Source organism: Neofelis nebulosa, chromosome 5 (assembly GCF_028018385.1).
Source record: "Neofelis nebulosa isolate mNeoNeb1 chromosome 5, mNeoNeb1.pri, whole genome shotgun sequence".
NCBI lineage: Eukaryota > Metazoa > Chordata > Mammalia > Carnivora > Felidae > Neofelis > Neofelis nebulosa.
In genome coordinates this window covers 30253975-30272226 of record NC_080786.1, presented here as the reverse complement: position 1 = coordinate 30272226, position 18252 = coordinate 30253975, and the positions used below count along the sequence as shown (strand labels likewise).

The window sequence follows — 18252 nt, the reverse complement described above, 5'->3', positions numbered from 1 at the left end:
AATCTGTTTTATTATTCCAAGATATGACATCATCTTAGGCATTCTTAAGAATTTCTGGATATTGTTTTTATTCTGTTTTCATCAGATATAGATACCACCATGGATTTTTGTGTGTGACTTTCTTTTCCTTTATTTGAAAATAGATTTCTTGATTTATATCTTCTTTCAATTATTTAGGTAATTATAGTAGCTAACATAATTCTGCTATTAAGAGACTACCTCCTATTAAGAGACTAAATGCAATCAGGAATGCACAATTAAGAGTTTCTTTCTTAGTACTTTTTTGTCTTTATAGTATTACATTGTTTTTAAAAAACATTTTCTTGGCAAAAACAAGTCAAGGAAATGATTTCCATGCTAATCTTATCAGTATGACTTACTGTAATGAGGAAACTCTAAGGTATTTGAACAGTTTTAGGGTACAGAGTAAATTAAAATGTGTTTCTTGTGCCTTTACAGTATTTATTTTGTGAACATTAAAGATGACCTAGAAGAAGGAGGGAAATTTAGTTATCTAGATCTAGGTATCTAGATAACTATATCTATAGCAGAGTGCTTCTTACTGCTCATTTGCCCAGTGTCATGGAAAGTCATTGCCCATGCCTTAAGCAGAAGAAATTCACATTGGTAATACACTCATGAAGAGTGGTCTTCTGAACTACTGTGGTATCAAAGAGAAAGGTACGGTTTTCAGAGAATATGTAGTATTTGGGGGAGGAGGGGTTTGAGAACTATAGCTTCTACGTTTTTTGTTTTTGTTTTATTTATTTGAAAGTTTTATAATTTATTTTTAAATTTATATCCAGGTTAGCATATAGTGCAGCAATGATTTCAGGAGTAGATTCCTTAATGCCCCTTTCCCGTTTAGCCCATCCCCCCTCCCACAACCCCTCCAGCAACCCTCTGATGGTTCTCTATATTTAAGAGTCTCTTATGTTTTGTCCCCCTCCCTGTTCTTTTTTTTCCTTCTCTTCCCTTATGTTCATCTGTTTGTCTCTTAAATTCCTCATATGAATGGAGTCATATGATATTTGTCTTTTTCTGATTAATTTCACTTAGCATTATATCCTCTAGTTCTATGCACGTAGTTGCAAATGGCAAGATTTCATTCTTTTTGATTGCTGAGTAATACTCCATTGTATATATATACCACATCTTCTTTATCCATTCATTCATCAATGGACATTTGGGCTCTTTCCATACTTTGGCTAATGTTGATAGTGCTGCTATAAACATGGGGGTGCATGTGTCCCTTCGAAACAGCACACCTGTATCCCTTGGATAAATACCTAGTAATGCAATTGCTGGGTCATAGGGCAGTTCTATTTTTAATTTTTTGAGGAACCTCCATACTGCTTTCCAGAGTGGCTGCACCAGTTTGCATTCCCACCAGCAGTGAAAAAGAGATCCTCTTTCTCTGCATCCTTGCCAACATCTGTTGTTTCCTGAGTGGTTAAGGTTAGCCATTCTGACAGGTGTGAGGTGGTAGCTCATTGTGGTTTTGATTTGTATTTCCCTGATGATGAGTGATGTTGAGCATTTTTTCATGTGTTGGTTGGCCATCTGGATGTCTTCTTTGGAGAAGTGTCTATTCATGTCTTTTGCCTATTTCTTCACTGGGATAATACCTAATGTTTTTAAAAGTATGGAAAACTTTCTATTTTATATTGTTTCTTACTAATTTTAGAATAATGTGTAGATTCCCAGTATTTATTCATTTCCATTATAGTTGCAGATTTTACACATCAACAATCTTAGACTCATGATTTAAACATAAAATTCACATTGTAAGAGGAATAGAGTTGCTATATATGGTGACAGATTGTAGCTAACACTTGTGAGCGTAGCATAACGTATAGACTTGTCAAATCACTATGTTGTACACCTGAAACTAATTTCATATTTTGTGTCAACTATACTTCAATAAATATAACTAAATAAAAATTAGCATTAAGAGGAATTGATATAAAGATATTAAGAAAAAAACTGGAGAGGTGAAAGGATCATTCAGTCATTAGGAAATAAAGATTTAAAGCTTAATATTATTAATATTAAAATATTGCTTAGTTGTATTTAATAGTATTATTTTAATAGTCCTAGTAGTATTTCCTGGGAAAGAGGAATAAATGGATTTACTTTAGGAACAGTTATTATTTTCAGAGGTGACTGGTTGCTGTCTTGTGATCAAGTATTGCCCTTGATACATTTTCTGTATTACGCTTTCCCTAAGAATAGCTATTTTTTTCAGGAGGTCTCGTGAACATCCCTTTCCCTTTCATTTCCCTTCCTTGTCCTTATCATTGTATTTAACATTCCCTTCAAATAGCCTGTGTTTTGATGGGGCAATGTCTAAGCAGCTGGTACTGTAAAGTGTCATAAATAGCAGATATGTGTAATGGCATGATAGGCATCCAATATTGGCTCTGCTGTCTTTCTTAATCACAGATCCTAGGGCAGTTTCATAGTAGAAGTCATGTCTTTTCAATCATGTATGACACTCTGTGCCTAAAGATTGCCAGTTTTTGAAGTTGAGTTAGCAGCATGTACTAAATTTGATATCTGATGCAGTCAGTGCATTTTGTATACAGTCATTGTGTATCTGGGTTTGTTTAGCTGGGATAAAAAAAATACTTGCCACAATGATAAATCTGGAAGAGTGTCAAGATTTTTAGGTAGACCATTAACCTTGAAGAATTGTTGAAAGGTCCATTTTAAGGGTGACTTGTATAAATTTGTTATATCTTAAATTTTAAATATTTAAGCTTTTTAAAAGTAATTTACTCCTGTACATATATATCAGTTATTGAAAAAGACCTAGAAACTATGTGTCTGAAAACTAAAATTCATAGAATAATAAAAGCTTTAAAAATTGGATATTTAGGAAGGAGTATATAATAATAACACCTGTACCTTGTGCACAGTGGATATCAGTTTTGAAAACTTGTGAAAATCAATTAATGTTAGTAAGTTAAGTGAACACTAGCTTTCTTACTCTGCTAGGAATATTCCTCCATGATATTTTGATCTTCAAAATGAACTCTTGATCACAGGGAGTTGGTAAAGAAAAATCCATGATCCTTCCCCTAGTTTTCAGAGCCTTCTGTTTCTTACCTCATCTTCCATTTTTAGCTTTATATTTTCCGTTGTACATTTCCTTATAGTCTGCATTTCATCCAATCTTGAATTCCTGCTGAGTCCAAATACACAAGGTACTTTTATGCTCTTTAATTTGGTCTTCTTTGGATATCCAGAAAGTCTTGTACCTGTCTAACGGCACCTACCACATGCTGCATTATATTTTTATGCATAAGTCATTCTTTCCAGAATGGGTAGTAGAAACTCTGCTTTACTTACTTTCCTTTAGCAGATGTTCCATAGTTACAGAATTGAAGTTGACATATATAGATATGCCTTTTTGGGTCATTTATTTTAAGAACATTCACAGCCAACTGTGTTAATCTTATCCTTAAGAGAGCTGTGTACTTGAATGTGTAAAAGAATCCTGAATGGCTCACACTGACCTCTTATCCTCTCTATTTCCATGCTGAATCTCACATTTCTTCTTGTCTCACTCCCACAGACCTTACTTCAGAGATTCCATCTGTTTTTTTTTTTTTTTAATTTTTTTTTTCAACGTTTTTAATTTATTTTTGGGACAGAGAGAGACAGAGCATGAACGGGGGAGGGGCAGAGAGAGAGAGGGAGACACAGAATCGGAAACAGGCTCCAGGCTCCGAGCCATCAGCCCAGAGCCTGACGCGGGGCTCGAACTCACGGACCGCGAGATCGTGACCTGGCTGAAGTCGGACGCTTAACCGACTGCGCCACCCAGGCGCCCCATTCCATCTGTTTTGACTACAGTTGTTATTTATGAGTAAATTTATTAATTGACTTTTGTCACTGAGGCTTCCTTCTTAACCATTAGATCTATTGCATAGATGTTTATTCTACCTTTCTACTTGGGGCCCATATTTCCAAAAACTTCAGTGAAATCTTTGCTCTGTACTATTTAGTTCTGCTGTTGAGGTAAATCTTAAGTCAGTGTGAAGATATAACACAATTGAAGACAACAGGTAGAATATCTGGTTTGGGGGAAAACATAATTGATTTGATATATGGGGCATGTTGAGTTCAAGATACTAATGGATCAAATGTGGGTCTGGAGTTCTGGAACAACACAGAAGCAAGATATTAGAAATTGGACATAAGCTTCATTAAAGTGAGGATTGAATGAACAGGAGCATTTGATCCCAGAGGTAGTGAATAGAGAGAAAAGAAAACCAAGGGAAGAATATAGGGAATATGTAGTATCAGTTAGTGAAAAAAGAAAGATGAATAAAGAATTAAATTGAATGTTGCATCACAGAAGCCAAGGAAGGAAATAGTTTCAAGGAGACTTTAGTCTATAAACATACCTGCAGTGGTCAGAGAGGATTAGGAAATCATTGAGGACATTTGAACGAGTGGGTTTAGTAAATCATTAAAGATATATGTGATTGTTGTGGGGTCTGTGGGAGATGAGGGGGGGTGGCAATAAGTAGATTACACTTGGAAGAAGTACAGCTGTTAAGAGGAATGAAGTGATCTTAGCTTGATGGGATGGCAGAATTAAGAGAGGTTTTGTTACTTTTTTGTTTTGTTTTTTATTGGGTTTGTTTGGTTTGGTTTTTAGGCCAGGGAAACATGAAAATAAAGAGATTGACGTGTGGTTTTTGGAGGGGCAGCCCAAGAGATGATAGGTGAAATGGGCTCAGGAGGCCAGGTGAAGGTGTAGTCTTGGCATGGGAGGAGGAATACCTTTCTTCTGAGATGGGAGTAAAGTGAGAAGTAGAAGGAGAGAGAACATACAGGAAGTTCTTGAAGAAAGATCTCTCATTGAGCTGTGGGACAGCTTCAGGTTGCTGAATATATGTGTAATTGGTGTCCACAGATTGAAGGAGAGGGACAGAAAGAATGAGAAATAAAGACAAATGTTTCCAAATTTGGTGAAAACTGTAGACCCACAGATCTAAGAACTGAGCAAACCTCAAACCCAAGAAGCAAGAAGAAATGAAACCACAGTACATTATAATCAAATTTCTCAGAACTAGTAGCAAAGAGAAAGTCTTAAAAGCAGCCAGAAGAAAAACATTAATATACAAAGGAAATAGGAAAAGGATGGCAAGAAATTTCTTACTAGAAGCAATGCAAGGGAGAAGACAGTTAAACAATGTTTTTAAAGTACTGTAAGAAAAAAATCCTATGAATATTGAATTCTATACCCAGTGAACATATCTTTCAAAAATGAAGGGGAAAGAAAGACTTTTTAGAAATACCAAAGCTGAAATAATTGTCATGAGCAAACCCACACTACAAAAAATATTAAAAGAAGCCCTTTAGGAACCAATGATACCAGATGGAAATATGGATTTATACAAAGGAATCAGAGACAGAGGGGCGCCTGGGTGGCTCATTCAGTTAAGCATCTGACTTTGGCTCAGGTCATGATCTTGTGGTTTGTGAGTTCGAGCCCTGTGTCTGGCTCTGTGCTGACAGCTCAGATCCTGGAGCCTGCTTCAGATTCTGTGTCTCCCTCTCTCTCTCTGCCCCTCCCCTGCTCACGCTCTCTCTCCCTGTCTCTCAAGAATAAATAAACATTAAAAAAAAATTTACAAAGGAACCAGAGAGCACCAGAAATGGTAACTATATGCATAAATATGTGAATTTTTTCTTACTATTTGACTCTCTTTAAAACATAATTGAACACATTTCAGTGTTCCTCTCTCATTGATAAAATAGAAAATTGGTAAGGATATAGATTTGAATGACAGTGTCCACCAACCTGGATCTCATTGACAACTACAAAACACTCTACCCAACAACAGCAGAATCCATATTCTTCTCAAGTGTACATGGAATATTTGCTGAGATAGACCATATTCCAGTCCATAAAAGAAATCAATAAATATAAAAAGATTCAATTCATGCAAAGTAGAGTTTTGTGAACACAGTGGAATTGAATTAGAAATCAAAAATAGGACTCTAGAAAATTCCCAAACATATAGAAACTAAATAATACATTCCAAATAACCCATGTGTCAGAGAAGAAATCAAAAGAGAAATTTTGGGGCACTTAGGTGACTCAGTCAGTTAAGCGTCCGACTCTTGATTTTGGCTCAGTTTCTGAGATTAAGCCCCATGTCGGGCTCTGCACTGACAGCCCAGAGCCTGATTGGGATTTTCTCTCTCCCTCTCTACCCCTTCCTGACTCGCATATGTGTGTGTGTTCTCTCTCAAATAAACTATTAAAAGAAGGAAATTATGAAATATTTAGAATTGAATGAAAAAATATATTTCAAAGTTTGAGGGATGCTACTCGAGGAATATATACACTACTAAACATCAATATTAGATAAGAAAAGTCTCAAATTAGTGATACTAGTTTTCATCTTAACAAACTAGAAAAAGAGCAACTTAAACCCCAAGTAGGTAGATGAAAAAAGATAATATTATAGACAGAAGTCAGTGAAATATGAAATAGAAAAATAATAGAGAAAATTAGTGAAATTGATTTTCACTGTGAAATTGTGAGAATACCGTTTATGATAAATCTCTCACCAGACTAATCAAGAAAAAAGAAATAAGTTGCCCATTAACAGTATAATGATAGAGGAAGGTGACAGCATTATAGGTTCTTTGCAAGTATTAAGTAGTAAGAATATTATGAACAACTTTTTCCCAGTAAATTCACACACTTAGGTGAAGTGGACAAATACTTTGGAAAATAACTTTCAGAGCTCACTCAAAAAGTAGATGATCTGAGTAGCCCTATAAAGAAATTGTTTAGTTAAAAACCTTCCTGAAAGAGAAGACTCTGGGTCCAGAGTGAACTCTAGGGCACTGGTATTCCAGACATTTAAGAAAGAAATAATACAAATTCTATACATTCTCTTCAAGAAAATTGAGGAGAGAATACTTTCTAATTCATTCTATAGGGTCAGCACTACTTTGAAACATCACCAAAGATCAGAAGAAAAGATACTAGATTATTATTTCTCATGATCATAGATGTTAAAATTCTAAACAAAAGTTTATTTAGCAACTAGAATCCAAAATATATTTAAAAAATCACTTTATGACCACATTGGCTTTAGCCGGAGTATACAAGTTTGTTTACCGTTTGAAAGTCAAGCAGTGCAATTTACTGTATTAATATACTAAAAAAGAAAAACTATATGATCATCTCAATAGATGCAGAAGAAGTATTACTGAAAAAAATCCTCAATTCATTCCTAATAAAAATTCTCAACAGTCTAGGAATAGAAGAGAACTTCCTCAATCTGATAAAGGACATCTACCAAAACAAAAACACCTATAACTAACATAATACTTAATGCTGAAAGACTGAATTGTTTTTACCTAATAACAGGAACAAGACAAGGATGCCTACTCTCCATCACTTCTCTTCAGTGTTGTACTTGAGGTTCTAGCCAGTGCACTAAGGCAAGAAAAGGAAATAAAACACAAGGAAAGATTGGATAGGAAAAAGTGATTATTTGTGGACAACATGATCATCTATGAAGAAAATCCAGTGTGATATATGAAATAGTTACTAGAACTAATAATCAAGTTTAAAAAATGTTAGGATAGGGGCGCCTGGGTGGCGCAGTCGGTTAAGCGTCCGACTTCAGCCAGGTCACGATCTCGCGGTCCGTGAGTTCGAGCCCCGCGTCAGGCTCTGGGCTGATGGCTCGGAGCCTGGAGCCTGTTTCCGATTCTGTGTCTCCCTCTCTCTCTGCCCCTCCCCCGTTCATGCTCTGTCTCTCTCTGTCCCAAAAATAAATAAAAAACGTTGAAAACAAATTAAAAAAAAAATGTTAGGATACAAGATCAATGTGTAAAAATCAGTTGTATTTCTATATACAAAGAATGAAAAATCAGAATTAAAAGTTGTTTTGGTCATTCTTATTTTATTGCATATATTTGACATAACATTGTAAATGTAAGGTTATAACATGTTACTTTGATACATTTATATATTGTAATATTGCTGTTACAGTGATATTTATCATATAATTACAGTATTATAGTCTATACTTGTTATACTATGCATTAGATCACTATGGCTTATTTACCACTCATTGCAAGTTTGTATCCTTAAACAACATCAGTTTTATCCTTCACCCGTCATCCTCTGGTAACCACCATTTTACTCTCTATTTTTTATGAGTTTGACTTTTTTGGATTCCACATATAAGTGATAGTGTATATTACCTTTCTCTGACTTATCTCACTTAGCATAATATATTCAAAGTCCATCCATACTGTTATAAATGGCGGGGTATCCTTTCTTATGGCTAATATTACATTGTATATATACCACCTCTTTGTTATGCATTCATCTGTTGATGGGCATTTAGGTTGTTTCCATATCTTGGCTATTGTGAATAATGCTACAGTAAACATGAGGGTGCATTTATCTGTTGAAAACACTGTTTTCATTTCCTTTGGCTGTACCTAAAAGTGGAGTTACTGGATTGTGTCCAGATCTATTTTTAATTTTTTGAGGAACCTCCATATTGTTTTCTCTATCTAGGTTTTTAAAAAACATATAAGCATTAAAAAACATGAAATTCTTAGGAATACATGTAACTAAAATATGAAATATCTACACAATGAAAGCTATAAAACGTTGTTAATAGAAATTAAAGACCTGTATAAACAGAGAGTTATACCTTGTTTATTGATCAGAAGACTGAATATTAAGATGTTTTCTCCACGTTATCTATAGATTCAACATAGTCCCAAACAAAAATTTTGCAGGCTTTTAATTTTTTTGGTAGAAATTGACAGATTGATTCTAAAATTGATATGGAAATGTGGAGGACCTAGAGTAGCCAAAAGAGCTTTGAAAAAAAAAAGTTAGAAGTCTGATTTCAAATTACAGTAATCAAGACCAGGTAATGCTGGCACTAAGTATTAGGAGAATGAAAAGGCAAGTCACACTCAGAAAATATTTGCAAATCATATGTCTGATACAGGAAATACATGCAGAATATATAAAGAACTCTTAAAACTCAGTAACGGGCACCTGGGTGGCTCAGTCAGGTATCTGATTTCAGCTCAAGTCATGATTTCGTGGTTCGTGAGTTCGAGCCCCCATGTCAGGCCATGTGCTGACAGCTCAGAGCCTGGAACCTGCTTAGGATTCGGTGTCTCCCTCTCTCTCTCTGCCCCTCCCCTGCTCACATTCTGTCTGTCTCTCTCTCAAAAATAAACATAAAAAAAAAAAACCCTCAGTAACAAAAACAGGCAAAATATTTGAAGAGACACTTTACCAATGAAGATGTATGGCAAATAAGCACATGAAAATATCAAGTTCATTAGTTATTAGGAGAATGCAAGTTAAAACCACAGCGAGATAGCATTACACACCCATTTGTATGACTAAAATTGAAAAGACAAGTGTTTACAAGAACACGGAAGAACTGTAGTGTTCTTCTGCTACTGGTGGGAATCTAATACATAATGGTACGTTCGCTTTGGAAAACAGTTTGCAGTTCCTTAAAAAGTTAAACGTATCTACCATATCCAGTCATTTTGCCTAGATGAAAGCATGTATCCTTGCCAGTACTTGTACACAGATGTTTATAACAGCTTTCAGTAACTAAACCAGAAAATAATCCAAATGTCCATCAACAGGTAAATGGATGAACAAGCTGCTGTATTCATATAATGGACTACTATTCAACAATGAAAGGGATGAACTGTCAGTACATGCCGTGTCCTAGATGAGTGCCAGAATCATTACTCTAAGTGAAAGAAGCTAGGCAAAAAAGTGTACTCTTTGAATGATTCCATTTATAGAAAATTCTAGAAAATGCAAACCAGTGACAGAAAGCAGATTAATGATTACTTGGGGATGGTAGGGGTAGTGGTGGGGAGGGGCAGGGGGAAAGGATTAGAATAGAAAGAATCTTTTGGAGGTGATGGATATGTTCATTATCTTGATTGTGGCAATGGTTGCAGGAATATATACATGTATCAGCTTACCAAATCGAGCACTTCGTGTGCAGTTTATTCAGTGTCAGCCAAACTACAATAAAAATAAAAATAAAAACTATCTTTGTTACCTGACCACCATTTGCTAACACATTTAAAATTAATTCCTAAATTTGCTGGATCTTTTTTTTTTTTTAAATTTTTTTTTTTTTTCAACATTTTTTATTTTATTTTTGGGACAGAGAGAGACAGAGCATGAACGGGGGAGGGGCAGAGAGAGAGGGAGACACAGAATCGGAAACAGGCTCCAGGCTCCGAGCCATCAGCCCAGAGCCTGACGCGGGGCTCGAACCCACGGACCGCGAGATCGTGACCTGGCTGAAGTCGGACGCTTAACCGACTGCGCCACCCAGGCGCCCCCTAAATTTGCTGGATCTTAAGACTGAACAAGGACTCTTGTTTATAATACTGAGTTCCAGGGTGCCTGGGTGGCTCCGTCATTGAGTGTCTGACTCTTGGTTTTGGCTTAAGTCATGATTGCAGGATTGTGGGATTGAACCCCATGTGGGGCTCTGCACTGAGCATGGATCTTGCTTAAGATTCTCTCTTTCTGCCCCCTCTGCCCTTCTCCCCTGTTCTTGTTCTCTCTCTCTTTCTCTCTCTAAAATGAATAAATGAATGGATGGAGAGAAAGAGTGAGTTCCGGACTTCAAAATGATTAGGATAGGACTGGGGAATGTGTACTTGTCACAGACACCCTAGATGATTCTTCTCATTAGTCAAGCTTGGAAAACACTTGACCCAGATTAAATTAATTGCACTTTGGTCATCTGAATCCATTTTCATACGTGAGAAGGGGTTGTTAGGTTTCTAGTACTAACAGAAAGGCCAGCCATAAAATACCTGATTGTCCTGCTTTTATTGAGACCCTTTAGAAATGGACAAAATTCTTTTCTCAGCAGTATATAGTACACTGAGGTCAGCCTTGCCTTATAAATTCCTGAAGTAACAGAATGGAAATCTCTGTATAGACCCAGCATTAGTTAATATTACATTTAAAAAGCAAAAAAAAAAAAAAAAAAAAAAAAAAAAAAAGAATCTTATTTGTATACCTTTTGACAGCTCACATCAGTATATGTTGTTAGTGAAAAAAAAGTTTCATGTCCTATATATTAAGCTATAAAATAACACAAGTTGGGGGAAGAGAATATGACGAATAAAAGAACACTTGTTATTCTCTAAATGTTCTTTAAACGGATATAGCAATAGCCTTTCATAAAACTCTGGAAAAAACAGCTTGACCTTCTTATTGCCCCCTTTCCAACGACGTCAAACAAAAGGAAATTATAGAATAAGTCTGTCTAAATTTTAAATGGCTTAGTTATCGGAAGACTTTAGAGAGCAATTTTTCCACAAATCATCCTTGTGCTGTTTGGTCTTGATTTTTTTTTTTTTTTTTAAAGGTTGGTGAGCCAACATGTAATTAATCACTTTTGTTGGCTTTTAAGGAAATGAAACTGCAGTGTACCCTTTGGCTTTATTGTTCTTTTTTTTTTTTTTTTTTGGTGTTTATTAGTGTTGCAATATGTAATATGAGAACCTTAGGTGGAAGCTTAGTGAAAATAATGTGAACAGAACAATGCGAAAGAAGTAATTTTTTTAAAGTCAGCTTATGCACATTATACTATTTTCATATCCGTGTATGTCCAGATCTCAGATACCAGCAGCATTACTGTGAAAGTCCCTTACAGTCAGAAATTGATAGAATGTACCTCCATTGTCAGTGGGTGGGGTTATTCCTTGTGTACAAAATGGCAGTATCCACTTGTTACTAATTCCCATTGTTTATTCCTCCAAAATCTAGTTTGGATTATTCCTTTTCCACAGCTGCTGCCACAATCCAGTGAGTAAGAACAGGCCCATCTCATCTCCTGAAGAAAGGGTGAGAACACCCAACCAGTTTTACTTCTTTGGGCTCTATTGCATCAGGGTGGTGAACTGCCTTCCATATGGAAATTGGACATGATTTTTAAAATTATGTACTACTAATTATTATCATTATTAAAAGTTCACCTAGAGTGAGCCTTTAAGATAGATAAATACCTAGATGTATGCAGGCACCTTCCTTTAAATTTTATTAATTTGAAATCATTTTTCCATTTTTAAACCAGCAGTTTTAAGGAAAATTCCAGTAGGCTGTCTCTATGGAGATTTTATTTTTTATTTTATTTTTTATTTTTTATTTTTTTTTTAATTAAAAAAATTTATTTATTTTTTCTTTCTTTCTTTCTTTCTTTCTTTCTTTCTTTCTTTCTTTCTTTATTATTATTTTTTTTTATTTTTTAATATATGAAATTTACTGTCAAATTGGTTTCCATACAATCTATGGAGATTTTAAAATTATACATCCCTCCCCACCTGTCCTCCCTTTCTCTCCACTCTCCCCTGCACTCCATCCACCTGTTATCCCTTTCTCTCCACTCTCCCCTGCACTCCATCCCCCTTCAAAAATCTAGACCTCAGGGATGGGCATTGCTCCACCCTAATGATCTGTTAATGAAAAGGATACTGAGTTCCAAAGGCTTATTAACTCTTTGGTTTTGGTATTTAAGGGTATGCTAGCCTCAAAATGAGTTGGGAAATATTCCCTTCCTCCATTTTCTGAGAAGAATTTGTATGGGATTGTGTTATAGGTTGAATTGTGCCCCCCTAAAAACTAGGTCGAGGTCCTAAACCACAGTACCTTAGAATGTGACATTAATTGGAAATAGGGTCATTGCAGACATAGTGTTAAGATGAGGTCATACTCAATTAGGGTGTACTTTAATCCAGTATGACTAGTGTCCTTATAAGAAGAGACACAGACATGGGAAGGGAGAATGTCAGTGAAAACAGGCAGAGTGAGTTGCCACGGCTATAAGCCTAGGAACACCAAGGATTTCTGGCTGCCACCAGAAGCTGAGAATAAGCTTCTAGACTCTAGAACTGTGAGATAATACATACTGTTGTGTAAGCCACCCAGTTTGTGGTACTTCATTATGGCAGCCCTAGGAAACTAATAAAGATTTGTCTTTTTCTCTTTCAAATTTGGTAGAATTCACCCAGTGAAACTGGATGCAGTTTTCTTTGTGGAAACATTTTTAACTATGCATTCAATTTCTGTAATAGATATAAGCTACATACATTTTCTGTTTATTCTTATGTCTACTTTGATAATTGACATCTTTTGAGTAATTTGTTCATTTCATCTAAGTTAATTGAATTTATTGTCATAAAGTTGAGTTCATATTTTTTGATGTAATGATGCTCTTTCATTCCTGGTATCAGTAGTGTGTGTCCTTTCTTTTCTTTGATTAGTCTAACTTAGTGGTTTTCACCTTCAGCTGGGGGCATTTTTACCCTCCCCACCAGGGGATATTGAGTAAGATCTGGAGGTAATTTCAGTTACCACACTTGGGGCATCTAGTGGGTCGAGGCCAAGGATATTGCTAAGGATCCCACAAGATACAGGATAGCCTCTCACAGCAAAGAATTATGCAGCCCACAATATACATAGTGCTGAGGTTGAGAACCCTCTCCTAGAGTTTACAGCGTACACCTTCGACTTTCAAATAATATTCTACCACTCATGTTTAATGGAAGCATTTATAATATTTCCACTTAGTATCTCCTTCCATCCTTTATGCTACTGTGGACATACATTTTACTACTATATACATTATAAGCCCCACAATACACTGTTACTGTTTTTGCTTTAAACAATCTATTAAAGAAACTTTAAAATAAAAAAAATCTAGTTGTTACTCATGTTTTTAGTATTATTCATTTTTTTGTGTAGATCCTAATTTCCATCTCAGCTTCTGTTTGTCTAAAAAATGCTGTATTTTTGCCTTCATTTTTGAAGTATATTTTGGCTTGGTATAGAATTCTCCATTGATAGTTTTTTAAATATCCTAAAAGATATCTTTCCGCTGTTTTTTTTTTTTTTTTGCATAGATTATAATAAGAAATAAAGCTATTCACTAATATAAGGGTTTTTTTAATCTGTATACTTTAGGGAGTATTTCTCGATTTTGTTATTGAAAAATAATTACTTAAAATTTAATGCACTGTGCTCAGATTTTGTACACAGACTCATTTTTGACTCGTGTGTTTTTCTTTTTCTTAATTTTTTTTCTCCTTCACTCAAAAAATTTGGTTTTTGGGGCCAGTTATTTCTCTGGCCTCAGTTTTTCTTACCTGTAAAATTGGGCTACCAGTGCTTCTCACAGGTTTTTTGTGAGAATTAGATAACGTAAAGGATTCAAAATGTCTAGAACAGAAGGGACTCATAAACACGATACCATGGTACACAGATATCTTCCTCTTCATCCAGCTTCAGCTGTTCTGACCTCAGGGTTCACAGGTGGCAGTGGATCAGTGGGAGTTCCTGCTCTGAGCCCTTTCTGACCATATGGCAATAACTCTATGTAGACGTGTTGCCTGCCTGCTGCACAATCCCTGTGAGCCAGGATAGCAATCCCTGTGAGCCAGGGCCAAAATGGGGAGTCCTGCTTAGACCATGAATAAACACTGTTGCCACTGCTTGTGATTTCTGTTCTTACTGACAGTTCACATGTTGATTTTAAATAAATCTGATCTTTTACTCAAGCAAGGTCCAAAGATGTTTTTTCAAGATACTTTCATTTATTAATTTAAATTATTTGAATATAGTAAAAATCCATGACATCTTATATTTAAATAGTTTACATATTTCGTGTATTCAGAATGCCCTTCCTGCAGTTAGGCTTAAGTTTTATTCATTTTCCACTTTTCAATTATGGACACTAGCTATAGTTATATAATGTAACAGATTTTTCATTTTAGGAAAATCTTAGATATAATTAATGGTGGTGGGTGGTGGGTCTTTTTTTTTTTTTTTTATGTTTATTTATTTTGAGAGAGAGAAAGTGTGAGCAGGGGAGGGGTAGAGAGAGAGGAAGATACAGAATCCAGATCAGGCTCCAGGTTCTGAGTGGTCAGCACAAAGCCTGATGCGGGGCTTGAACTCACAAACTGACAAACTCACAAAAGATCATGACCTGAGCTGAAGTCAGATGCTTAACTGACTGAGCCACCCAGACGCCCCTAGGGTGGTGAGTCTTGTAATCAACAGTAAAAACAGTTCATTCCAAGGGATCTAATTACCTTAGAATATATAATAATGATATTCACATTAAAGGATGCATTCATTAAAATGCTCTTTTCTTTTTTCTTTCTTTCTTTTTTAATGTTTATTTTTGAGAGAGAAAAAGAGACAGAGTGTAAGCAGGCTAGGGGCAGAGAGAGAGGGAGACACAGAATCCGAAGCAGGCTCCAGGCTCCGAGCTGTCAGCACAGAACCCGACACGGAGCTCAAATTCACTAACTGTGAGATCATGACCTGAGCTGAAGTTGGACGCTCAACCAACTGAGCCACCCAGGCGCCCCAAAATGCTCTTTTCTGTCTCAGAGAAACTAAGTAGCTATCATAGACTTCTTTTGGTAGATGTTTTGCTTCCTTTAAGATTGGGTGCTATTTTCGGTTCATCCCTGGTCATGGGCAGCAGCAGTCTGCCCATGTTGTAAATGTTGCCTCATCGTGTTTCTCCTCCTCTCCTTAGTGGGCCTTTGGAGTGACGCTGTGGGAGCTCATGACTCTGGGACAGACACCGTATGTGGACATTGATCCCTTTGAGATGGCTGCGTACTTGAAAGATGGCTACCGAATAGCCCAACCAATCAACTGTCCTGATGAGCTGTAAGTGTTTCTGAATTTGAAGACATGGGTTTCACTCCATTTATGATACTGGGATAAAAGAAGAGCCGGTGTCCGTATTCATACAGAGACTTTCCTTTAGAGAATAATGACTCTTTGGATTTGAATTAGACTCATAGAGAATCGCAAAGTAAACCAGACTCATTCACTCTTTAATACATTTGTCATTAGAACATTTTATTGTTCTTCTATTTGTAAGTCTAATCTGAGAGACTAATAATGTACATAGTAAGACAGTACTGAATACTGTGTCAGTTATTCTATGTAGAGTGAGTATCTGACTTTTATTTATACAGCCTTAGTTATAAAAAGCCTTTCTCACTGTCCTCTTACCTTGTCAATTGGCGTCAACTGATATGTAAGGAAACTGCTCCAGGCTAGTGACTGAGATAGTTCCTGTTTCCTGCTTTCATCGTGTAACTTCCCATATAAATTATGGAATTGAGGGGGGCAGGAGGCTATTCAGGGGTGATTGGGTGCACACGTGACTCTGGTCTCAGTTCCTGAATCCCCCGAAGCTTTATACACCAAAGTGAGGTGGCAGCTTTTGCACTGATTTCACTGTAGATGTAGGGTGCTTAGAGCTTAGATAAACTTTCTACTTCCTTCAAGTTCTTTCTCTCAGAAAACATGGGTTTTAGGTATTTATATGAAATCTCTGTATTTGCTGATGTATTTTGATATGACATCATGAAGAATGGAAATCCACACATAAAATCCAGGTAACTTGTTTTAGTTTCTTTTCATTTTAGAACTGCCAACATATAGTAATATTCATTGGTTTTTAATATCATTTTTTCCATGCCCACCTTTAGACAAAAAACATAACTGGCATCAAATTGACCAGAAGATTAAGAGTACTGTATTATCATTAACCCAATTTTCCATTTGTGTCACTCTGCAGATTTGCTGTGATGGCCTGTTGCTGGGCCTTAGACCCAGAGGAGAGGCCCAAGTTCCAGCAGCTGGTACAGTGTCTCACGGAGTTCCATGCAGCCCTGGGGGCTTATGTCTGACTCGCTTCTCACAGTCCCACAGCATCAGGAGCACTGTGCCTGTCGGGGCTCACTTGGAACCGGTCATAGATGCTTCGTACATCATACAACACCAGCAGAAGCACATGTCTTCCGGAACACCGTGCCTTAGGAATGCTTTAGAATCTGAACTTTTAAAGACAGACGTAATAATGTGGAATATTTTCTAGATATCATTTTTATTAGGTTGAACTGAAAAGCCTTTTGTAAATTTTTTGGCCCCAAATTTTTTAAAACATAGTTACTTTGGACTAGGGGTACATTCTTACAAAATAAATAAACAGTTTTAAAAATTGTTTAAACACAGATATTTGAAATAGCTATCTTAGTGCCAACTGCTTTTTATTTTTTTACTTCGTCAAGGTAATATAGGTGATTCACCTTTAAAATTTTTTTTTGTTTTTTAATATTTATCACTAGTCTTGGGAATGGTTTGTCTTCAAGATACATTACTTTTTCCTTAGGAAAAGAAAAACAGCATACAAAGATGTCTGGTTTGCCTTGTACAGGAAAAGGCAATATTAGAGGAAGAAAACTGTGGGAAAGCTACGGGGAAAAAAATGAAAAAAAATTTAGAAATAGAAGTCCTTTTGTGGGAAACTGTTCTTTTTTTAATTTTTTAATGGAAATTATTTCTGCTTTCTTATTTTGGGGAAAGTAGAAGCTGAGTTCATTGAAACATCTTCAGTTGGGCAGGAATTAGTGTTTCTGTGAGCTGGAAGTAGATTTGGGGCAGGTCAGTAGTAAATGATGGCGATTTTATTTATTTTACTCTCTGAGAAAAGAGATAATACAGTTCCAGAAAGTGAAATCATGTTTCTAAGATTAAGAATCCCTTTTATTGCACCTAGGGTAGTGCTATGCACAGAGTGGGTGCTTGAGTTGTTCTGGGTAGTGAAGAAAAAAGAAAGTAAACTGGTAAATGTTGTGCTAATCTTCAAGACTGGCTTAAGTATAAAGTTATTTCTTAAAACACTTGAAAAATTAAAGGATTTGTTTTATATTACAGCAGTATTGAACATATTGTTCATAATGAACAATTGGTTGTGTTTGATAAGTCTTTGAACATGTAGCAACCAGCTAGACATCCGTGTAATCAGGCTCTGAAGCCCTAACACAGTTACAGCTGACTCTACTCAACATCCAAAGTCTAATAAGATGTTGGGGTTATTATTACAAGGAAGTATTACAACACTGAAACTTTTATCCAGAGCCATTAAATGAGGGGTATGTATGTATTTATGCTTGGTTGTAGGTGGCCTAAGGCAGAGTTGAATGGGCTGCCTAAATAGCTAGGCCTGCAGGTGCCTGCCTCTATTCCCATCCTTACAGGTTATTAGGGAGAATGTGTAGCAGTTGGAGGCTGTGCCATTCTTAAAGAAGTTTTATGAGTCAGCACATCTGGAAAAGTAGCTCACCCAGTACATGCTCTTCCAAAAG

At 36.2% G+C, this 18252-nt stretch overlaps 1 protein-coding gene across 3 annotated transcripts in view; it reads left to right on the top strand.

The window, feature by feature from the left end:
• The window catches only part of RYK (receptor like tyrosine kinase), a 104764-nt gene extending 87646 nt beyond the window's left edge, over positions 1 to 17118 (top strand). For all 3 annotated transcript variants that reach the window (XM_058729945.1, XM_058729943.1, XM_058729944.1), the window contains 2 exons: positions 15624 to 15760; positions 16683 to 17118. In XM_058729945.1, the coding sequence (XP_058585928.1) occupies positions 15624 to 15760; positions 16683 to 16794 (249 nt within the window). In that variant the 3' untranslated portion in view covers positions 16795 to 17118. The remainder of the gene's footprint in view (positions 1 to 15623; positions 15761 to 16682) is intronic.
• Positions 17119 to 18252: the final 1134 nt, after the last annotated feature.